Below are 9,078 nucleotides of genomic sequence, written 5' to 3' on the forward strand. Positions count from 1 at the left end.
GTCCACATGGAAGAAGCACACCAGCCTGTGTGATCACAAGGTGTTGAAAGGATCAGGGATCAGGCATCAAAGAACAAAAAATCATATCATTGTGAATGGGGCGGTCGGGGGAGGAGGGGTGGAGTGGGAACCCAAAGCCCATCTGTAGGCAACTGGACATTCCCTTACAGAAGGGTTGCGGGGAGAAGATGAGCCAGTCAGGATGCAATGTAGCCAGAATAAAACATACAAGTTTCCTCTAATTCTTTAATGCTTCTTCTCCCCCCACTATCATGATCCCAATTCTACTTTACAAATCCGGCTAGACCAGAGGATGTACAATGGTACAGATAGGAACTGAAAACACAGTGAATCCAGGGCGGATGAGCCCTTCAGGACCAGTGATGAGAGTGGCGATACCGTGAGGATGGAGGGAAAGTGGGGTAAAAAGGAGCAACTGATTACAATGATCTACATATCACCTCCTCTCTGGGGAACAGACAATAGAAAAGATGAAGGGAGATGTCAGACATTGTAAGACATGACAAAATAAGTTAGAAATTATCAAGGGTTCATGGGGGGGGGCGGGAAGGGAAGGGAAAATGATTAATTGATACCAAGGGCTCAAGTAGAAAGCAAATGTTTTGAGAATGATGCTGGTAACAAATGTACAAATGTGTTTGACACAATGGATGGATGTATGGATTGTGATGAGTTGTACGAGCCCCCGATAAAATTATTATATATATATATGCATGAACAACTAGCAATTCATTTCTTTTCTAATTAAACTTACTCAAATTTTGCAGTGGATTGCTCACAAACGATATATTCAAGGAATGAAAAACAGGTTTTTAAATAAATGTATTAATTTAAGAAGTCCCCGATCTCTAGCTGAAATTACTTAATGGTTGACTAACCACTTTATCTTAAGCATAAATAAATGCCCCCAAATCTACTCATTGTCTTTTAAATAGATCTATATATACCCATGTTTAATACTGAAGTTATTTGCAAAGCAATTGATTTTACGTTGTATGTTCGCTGGCGCCTCAAAGTGATGTTTAGTTAAAAGTAAAGACCAGGAGGGTTGGGGGAGCATATCTTTGCGCTGAAACAACGTGCACTATTGGCTAATATCAATATGTCTACAGGACACTTTTGGAAAGTCTCCCCTTGATGTGACTAATGATGTCGTTCTGGTAGCATTTGGTTAATTACCAAAAAATAATTCTGGACTCAGAAGGAAAAAGGCGATTCCAAGGGCAGATAGACTCCCTCAGCCCCCACCCTCGGGAAACGCGTGCTCTTGGGGCACAGCAGGTTCCAGCAAGTGCCCGCAACTCAGCCCCAGCGCGGAGCGGCACTCGGCACCGCCAGGGCGTTTCCCGCCGGCGCGGCTCGCTGCGGGGAGCCCGCGCACACCTGGCGAGGTCCAGCCGGATCCGCAGGACTTCTGGCACGGACGGACCCGCGCGTCCTAGACCCTTCCGGCTCTGCGCGGGCACAGGGCTTTCCTGTGTGTCAGCAACTTCATTTTGCCCAAGTAGCCGGCGGCAGAGCGAAGGGCCTCCGGCAGGCCAATCGCTGGCGAGCGACCGGCGCAGCCTGAGCGCGCCCCTCGCCCGCCCAGCGGACTCGGAGAGCCGCGGCGGCACCGGGGCTGAGCGCGCCGGGCCGGGAGGAAACCGGCGTCCCCACCGCACGCTTCGGGGGCCGGCGGCGGGGCGGGCCCGGCGGAGGCACGCCCCTCGCCGCTCCGCGGGGTGCGGACCCGCCCGGGCGCCCAGGCTCCGCCCACCCTCGCGGGGAGCCGCGCTCTCCGGCCCGCCCCCGGCAGTCGGGCCGGAGCGTGGCCTCGGGCGGGCGGCGCCGGCAGTGGATGGGACGCGATCCCGGGGCGCACGAGTCGGCCGCCACCCGCGCTCGCGGAGAGGCTGGAGCTGGGAGGAAGGGGCGCGCGGCCCGCAGCTGAGCTGCCGCCTTCCAAGGTAGGGAAGAGGACGGTGCCCCCACCAAGTGGCTCTTTGGAGGAAGGAGGCTGGGGAGCGCCCTCCCGGAGCCGGAGCGCTCCGCGCGCCCGCCGCCACCCCGCGGGAAGGCGCGCAGGAAAGTTGTGGGCCAGCGCGCCCCGAGCGCCCGCTTGGGTAAGCTCGGCGCTGCCAGCCGCCCGGGAAGTTGCCGGCCAGGCTGTCGGCCGGCGTGGCGGCCGCCCGGGGCGGGTTTCATGGCCCGCGGCGCGCGCGGAGTCGGAACGAGCGCGGGCGAGCCCCCGCGCGCCCCCTGCGCTGAGGACCCCCTGCGCCCGCCACCTTCCGCCGGTGCGCTTTTCCGATGCTCGCGGCGCCCCTTGCCGCCGCCGCTGCCGCCGCCTCCTCTCGCTCGCTGCCACTTGCCTCTAGGAGCCGCCGCCTAAGTAGGGGAGGAGATGACCGAGGTCCTGTGGCCGGCTGTCCCCAATGGGACGGATGCCGCCTTCCTGGTGGGACCCGGCTCGCCCTGGGGGAATGGCACGCTGGCCTCCACCGCCGCGGCCGCCGTGCCCTCGTACAGATGCTCCCTGACCAAGACCGGCTTCCAGTTCTACTACCTACCGGCAGTCTACATCTTGGTGTTCATCGTCGGCTTCCTGGGCAACAGCGTGGCCATCTGGATGTTCGTCTTCCACATGAAGCCCTGGAGCGGCATCTCCGTGTACATGTTCAACTTGGCCCTGGCCGACTTTTTGTATGTGCTGACTCTGCCCGCCCTTATCTTCTACTACTTCAATAAGACAGACTGGATCTTCGGGGATGCCATGTGCAAACTGCAGCGGTTCATCTTCCACGTGAACCTCTACGGCAGCATCTTGTTCCTAACCTGCATCAGTGCGCACCGCTACAGCGGGGTGGTCTATCCCCTCAAGTCCCTGGGCAGGCTCAAGAAGAAGAACGCGGTCTATATCAGCGTGCTGGTGTGGCTCACCGTGGTGGTGGGCATCTCCCCCATCCTCTTCTACTCCGGCACGGGGCCACGGAAAAACAAGACCACCTGCTATGACACCACCTCGGACGAATACCTGAGAAGCTATTTCATCTACAGCATGTGCACCACGGTAGCCATGTTCTGTGTCCCCTTGGTGCTGATTTTGGGCTGTTATGGCTTAATTGTGAAAGCTTTGATTTACAAAGACCTGGACAACTCGCCTCTCCGCAGGAAATCCATTTACCTGGTGATTATTGTACTGACCGTTTTTGCTGTGTCTTACATCCCTTTCCATGTGATGAAAACCATGAACTTGAGGGCCCGCCTGGATTTTCAAACCCGAGAAATGTGCGCCTTCAACGACCGCGTTTATGCCACCTATCAGGTCACAAGAGGTCTGGCAAGTCTCAACAGCTGTGTGGACCCTATTCTCTATTTCTTGGCCGGAGATACTTTCAGAAGGAGACTCTCCCGGGCAACCAGGAAAGCTTCCAGAAGAAGTGAGGTGAATTTGCAGTCCAAGAGTGAAGATATGACGCTCAATATTTTATCTGAGTTCAAGCAGAATGGAGACACGAGCTTGTGAAGGCACAAGAAACCTCCAGATCTCACTCTGGTGACATGGTAGGATGTGCCAATAGAGTCAAGTGAATTTTCCCTCTTAAATTCAGAGGAAGATTAGAAGAAATTCAGACTAAGATATTTTTTAATGGGGAGGGAGATTAGAATAGAAATAACCCACATCCACATCAAAGCTTGCTCTGGTTTGCTCTTATGGTCTCCTCTCTTTCCTGCTAGAAGTATGTACCGTAAAATAATACTGTCCTAGTTAAACATTTACCTTTTTATCTTCCTTTAAAATTTACACACTTCTCTTTATATCTCCACACAATCATTTAAAGCATGTGTGCACATGAATATTGTAGCAATCCGATACTATTAATTTCTCAAAGAGGCAAAACTAAAAGCAAAAAAAATCTGACCACTTGAAACTAAAGTTTGTGGTTCCTCGAACCTGTATTGTTTGTGGTGATACATGCTAGAAACGGGTTGAAGCGCTGCATTTTCAAAAAGCTATAGTGAAGTATAACAAGCTGTTTAGTTCAGCTTACTCAGCATGACACAAAGAGATTTCTGAGTTGGCTTTCTGTTTAGAGGTCTTGTAAGCATAAGGTTGGTGCTGACTGAGCTTCTCTGGGGAATTGAGTTAACTTACACATTCAAAGCCTAGAAATGTGAACATTTCCTCGTTGTTTCTGGAAAACTGTATTTTGGAGTACCAAATGGTTGAAGGTGGATACCCACATCAATTAATTTACTGAAAACATGCGTTCAAAATAACCCAGTGCATGTATTTTCCTTGTAAACACCATGAACTCTCTTGGACTTCCTGTGATAAAGGGTATTTGCTTGCACCACTGCTGTGAACTGCCCTGGGAGTTGGTTTATGTTCCAGGATAAGTGCTTCTTCACATCTGTAAAAACAATTTTTAAAATCACAGACGAAGTCCAGAACAAAGTTGAATCAGAGTGGGACGGTTTCGTTGGTTGTCAAGATGCTCAGCAGGAAGTTAATACAGGTTACCTCCCGTTCCAAAGAACAGTGTTCCCTAAGAAACTTTTCATAAGACAAAATAACATGAAGAAGCACTTAGCATTAATTTATATGGTAAATATGTTGAAGCCTCTCTAGGCCACAAAATAACTACTAACTCATACCAGATAACACATGAAACGTGAAATAGCAATTACATAGTGTTCACAGAGTTCAAAGGTACGGCAGCTGAGATCTGACAGTAAGTGTGCAGGGCCAGGGCAAGGAGCTTGGGAATGTACTGCTTGGAAGGAGGCTGCTCTGCTTTCTTCTCAACTTCCTGCCAGACAAATGCAGAACTCCAGCTTTGCTTTTCACCTTGTCTTCATAAAAGTACAAATATTCTTCGGATTTTTTCCAATTAGCAAATACAGCCACTAAGGTAGTTCTTTCTTTCCTGGAAGCAAAGAGTCGTGAGTCAAACTTTTGAGAAGTGAAGATACCTGTATTACCAGAGGGGGAGGGGTTGCCATTCATACTGCACAGCCTTCACACACGTTCTCAAATATCAAAAAGGCTGATGGGGGTGGGAAAGGCATTTAAAACCGAGGACCCTAGGTTAAATTGAAATTATAATGCAAAACGCTCTGTTTTGCTTAGAATTGTTTGAGAGCATTAAGTACAATGTGTAAAGAAGATGGAGAAGTCAGCTGATAAGTAGAGGTTATGCTGATAAGATGAGCCATTACAATTTTTAATGGATTTTATATCATATCTAAAAAAATAAAGGAGACAAACATGTGGGAAAGAGAAGTCGGAAGTATTAAATTTGAGTACTTGAGGAAAGCTCATGTTGGAAATTAAGAGGAGCTCCTTTATTGAAAGAGGAGTGTATTGATCAGTGTTTTAGTTTATAATTTCTTTGACAGTAATTTTTTTTAAGTCTGGGAAATACAATAGCATTTTTATAAAAACTTTCAACAAATATTACTGCACATTTAGCCTTTGAAGTAGTCACAGTTTATGTCGCAAAATGATTATGTGAGGTAACCTAAGTAATACGCCAAGCAGTGTCATAAAAAGCGTTTAGCTGGAAAAACGAGAACAAGCAAAGCTAACGTGAGACTCTGGAACTGATGGTGGAGTAATGTACACCTGCATGATTCGAGAGCACCTGATAAGTAAAGTGGTAGGGACCAATATGCTAATCAAGCAAGAACCTCCATGTCCTGGGAAAGTAAGTGAGGGGTGATTTGAGTCCTCGCATCATGTAGGTTAATTGAAAATTTATGAGACCTTCAGTTACCCAACCTCCAGCTGCCTCAGTTTACCCAACCTCCAGCTATTAAAATCAATAAAGAAAAACTGTAGCCTTCCCAAGCAGTCATTCTTATTAACCAGTTTCTTCTTGTTGCAGAGAAGTACAGAAACCTTTGCAGAGGATATTGTTGAAATGTAACTCTACCTCCTCATTGGGGGGAAAGGAAGAATTAGCTAGGTCCTCACTTCCTTGGGCTCAAACAGCGTTGTCTGTTGTAGTGTTGTGAAAGACACGGCCTAAAATAATGCCCTTAACTATCGTGACCTTGTCAACCATCATGTTCATTGAGTTAAATCAGTATCACTAAACAGACCAAAGTGGTCATTTCAAAGCCTGTGCCGTCCTTAAATGTGCAGGTTGATGGTGCACATTTCTTTTTCTTTTTTTTTTTCACATTTACTTTAGTTTTCTTCCTTTTAGGTCTCAGGATGCTCAGCCCGGTTTAGAGCACAAGTCTGTTAATACATAGTTTCACCTTCCAGAGACCCATCCTTAGGAGTGTGGATCCAGAGAGAGGGCACCTTGGACAGTGCTTAGAAATGCTGTGTTTCTCCAGGAAGTGTTTTTTGCCTGGTCTCTTACAGTACACTGGAGAGCAGTGATGTGATTGAAAGCCAGAGTCACAAAAATGGTCTCCCGGACCCCTTCCAAGCTAAAAGCGGCCTCTGGAAAGAGTCTTGCACTGATGATGAAAGCATTCAGAGGTTCAGGGTGAAAACGGTGATTGTTTGGGTTGGAAAGCTGATTCATGCCATATTGTGTTATAAATAAGTAGCTCATAGTAAAGGCAAAATCTTTGCATGAAAGAGCAGTGCAAAGTTTAGAATTTATCATTTAACAAAATTTCGCCCTGAAAAAATATTGAATGCAAAAGTCAAGGTTTTCGATGGCTCAAAAAAATTTGCCTCTTTGATTCTTTGAACATCCTTTGAGTTGACATTGGAATGATAACAAAAAAGAAACTTAAAGGAGATATGGCATGAGTCAGGATTTGGAGTTAAAACCCAGGATATTGCCATTCAGCCAACTGTGAGACTCTTGCCTGCAGACCTCTGTGCATGGATTAAGAAGATTGGATGACATCATTGGTTGGGACTTAAAAAGCTACGGTAAAGCACCAAAAAATACGACAGATAGAGGTTCTGAGATCTGTTCTGTTCCCGAACTCTTCAGTCAAAACCCTTAGGAGGTCAGCAACTGGGACATGTATCCATGACCCATAAGCCTCTCTTTACTTGGACTGCTTCCGAGAGAATCTGAACTGCCTTTTGGATACGAAAGATGCCTGCACCAGCTGCAGTTGAACTAGTGGCAGTGCTTAAAGGTGTACTACTAGTTGCAGATCTCTTGAAGCTTTAACTTTGCTGGTCATACTGTAACTACCATAATATTTATTGGTGAAGCTCACAGTCCTTCACTGCACATAATGAAAAATTTTCTTGAATGATCCAACATACTTATGTAAATTATATTTATTATAATGTATAATGTGTCACAGTGTTGTATATATGATTCATAGATAAAATGAGAATTGTATGTTATGATGCTGTTAAAATTTCAGCATCCTGAAATGTGTAAAGTCTTCAGATTTTTTATTTTTTGGGGGGGTCTCATCTATGAAAATCAACCGATGTCATACAAATAATCACCCTTTCTTAGAAATATTTTTGCATGTTCAGCTTTTTGATTAGGGTTCTTTCTATATAGGAGCAATTCATTGCCAAGCCAGCATACGATTATTAGTCAATGCGAAGTATCTTAGCCGTTGGGGCCTGTATTGTCTACATTTTATATGATATTACAGAAAAGTTTATACTCTTCTGTCAGGATGTTTAAATTTTGCCTCCAAATATGGCAAAGCTTCCATTTCCAAATGCATACAGCTTGTCTTAAATTCAAAAGTAGTTTTATTATGTTCTGAAAGTCTGGTGGAGTGGGCATTACAGATACATTTGAATCTAGATAGAAGATAGGATAAGAAAGAGGCAGCTGGTGAATCAGTCTACTGCTGCTCAATTCTGCTTACATTTTTGTGTTGGGCTTTTCATGGTGAAATCGCATGATCTTCATTTCTTGGAGTAGAAATTTCTATGTAGCACACTACTAGCAAATTCAACATGGCTATTTTCATGGTTTTTTATTTGATAATTTTAATTCTAAGCTGTATAGTGATAACTGTACATATGTTATTTGGCTGCTGAATTCTGTTAAAATTTTTAAAATTCTGTTGTACAGTATATTATATGTATCGTCAAAAGTGAATATGAAGTGGAATATATGTTATATACCTACATTTGTGAATTTGAATTATAGTATGTTCTAGTGCTTTGGCAGAAATGTTTATTTTTATATTTGTGATTGTAGTAGATAAAAATTAAAGTAGATCTTTGTGATTAATAGCACCATGGGATGAGCAGTTTGGAAGCAGTGTTACTTGACATTTTGAGCTTTCTCAGGTTTATCTACATCGGCGGTAGTTTAAAAAAATCCAGACTTTTGTGCTTAAATGTGCTTTTAAGAAAAAAGAATGTCCATTTCCTATGACCTTATACAGTTTGCATGCAGTAGTATGCAAAATTGTGTGTGTGTGTGTGTGTGTGTGTGTGTCTAAGGCATGGTGACCAACTTTGCAGCATTGGATCAGTCTTAGAGTAACAGCAGAGTCTCAGTATAATCTCGGTCACTAGGATTGTATTTACCGTGATAATTAAATCTGAAGAAGACTCAATAAAAGTATGAAACGTTGTTTGGTGGCTTCTATGTTATTACATCAGATTAAGATTTAGACGTTTTCCCAGATTTTAACAACTATTTTTATGCAGACTGCCGAATGCTCTCAGATGTGCTGAACTAACTCAGGCATTGCTTTAGAAGTAGCCTGGGCTATGTCCAGTCTTTGAACAAAAGTACTGAATGCTACCTTAATAGATCTCAAACTAGTTTTTTGTGCTTAAATCATGTCTCTAGTTTTACTCCATGGAGGTAACGATACTAATAATACTTTGTGGTTTCTATTTCTCTATGAACAACATTGCTCATGGCGCTCAGGGTTATTAAAAACAAAACAAAACAACAACCACGGTGCCCCACAGAGTATGCAGTGTGTAATGTAACAGAAACAAGCTTAAAACACCTTTTCCCCCGCAGTGGAGAAGGTAAGTGCACAGTGGTCTTGCTCTGGGGTGTACTGGTTGTCTCCTGAGACATATGCCCTGTCTTAGAAACCTGTCAGCATAAAAATGGAAATATCTTGCAGTGGTTTTAGCATTAACTCCAGAAT

General features: G+C 45.0%; 1 protein-coding gene across 1 annotated transcript; it reads left to right on the plus strand.

Moving 5' to 3' along the window:
• Nucleotides 1–1,831: 1,831 nt before the first annotated feature.
• Nucleotides 1,832–8,543, plus strand: P2RY1 (purinergic receptor P2Y1). Its single transcript, XM_075546943.1, has 2 exons — nucleotides 1,832–3,567; nucleotides 6,219–8,543. Exon 1 carries the CDS (start codon nucleotides 2,408–2,410, stop codon nucleotides 3,527–3,529), a length of 1,122 nt encoding a protein of 373 aa, XP_075403058.1. The 5' UTR covers nucleotides 1,832–2,407; the 3' UTR covers nucleotides 3,530–3,567; nucleotides 6,219–8,543.
• Nucleotides 8,544–9,078: the final 535 nt, after the last annotated feature.

This window comes from Tenrec ecaudatus, chromosome 4 (genome assembly GCF_050624435.1).
Source record: "Tenrec ecaudatus isolate mTenEca1 chromosome 4, mTenEca1.hap1, whole genome shotgun sequence".
Classification (NCBI taxonomy): Eukaryota; Metazoa; Chordata; class Mammalia; order Afrosoricida; family Tenrecidae; genus Tenrec; species Tenrec ecaudatus.

Coding starts and splice junctions, on each gene's coding strand:
- P2RY1 (XM_075546943.1), top strand. CDS start 2,408: ATGACCGAGGTCCTGTGGCCGGCTGTCCCCAATGGGACGGATGCCGCC.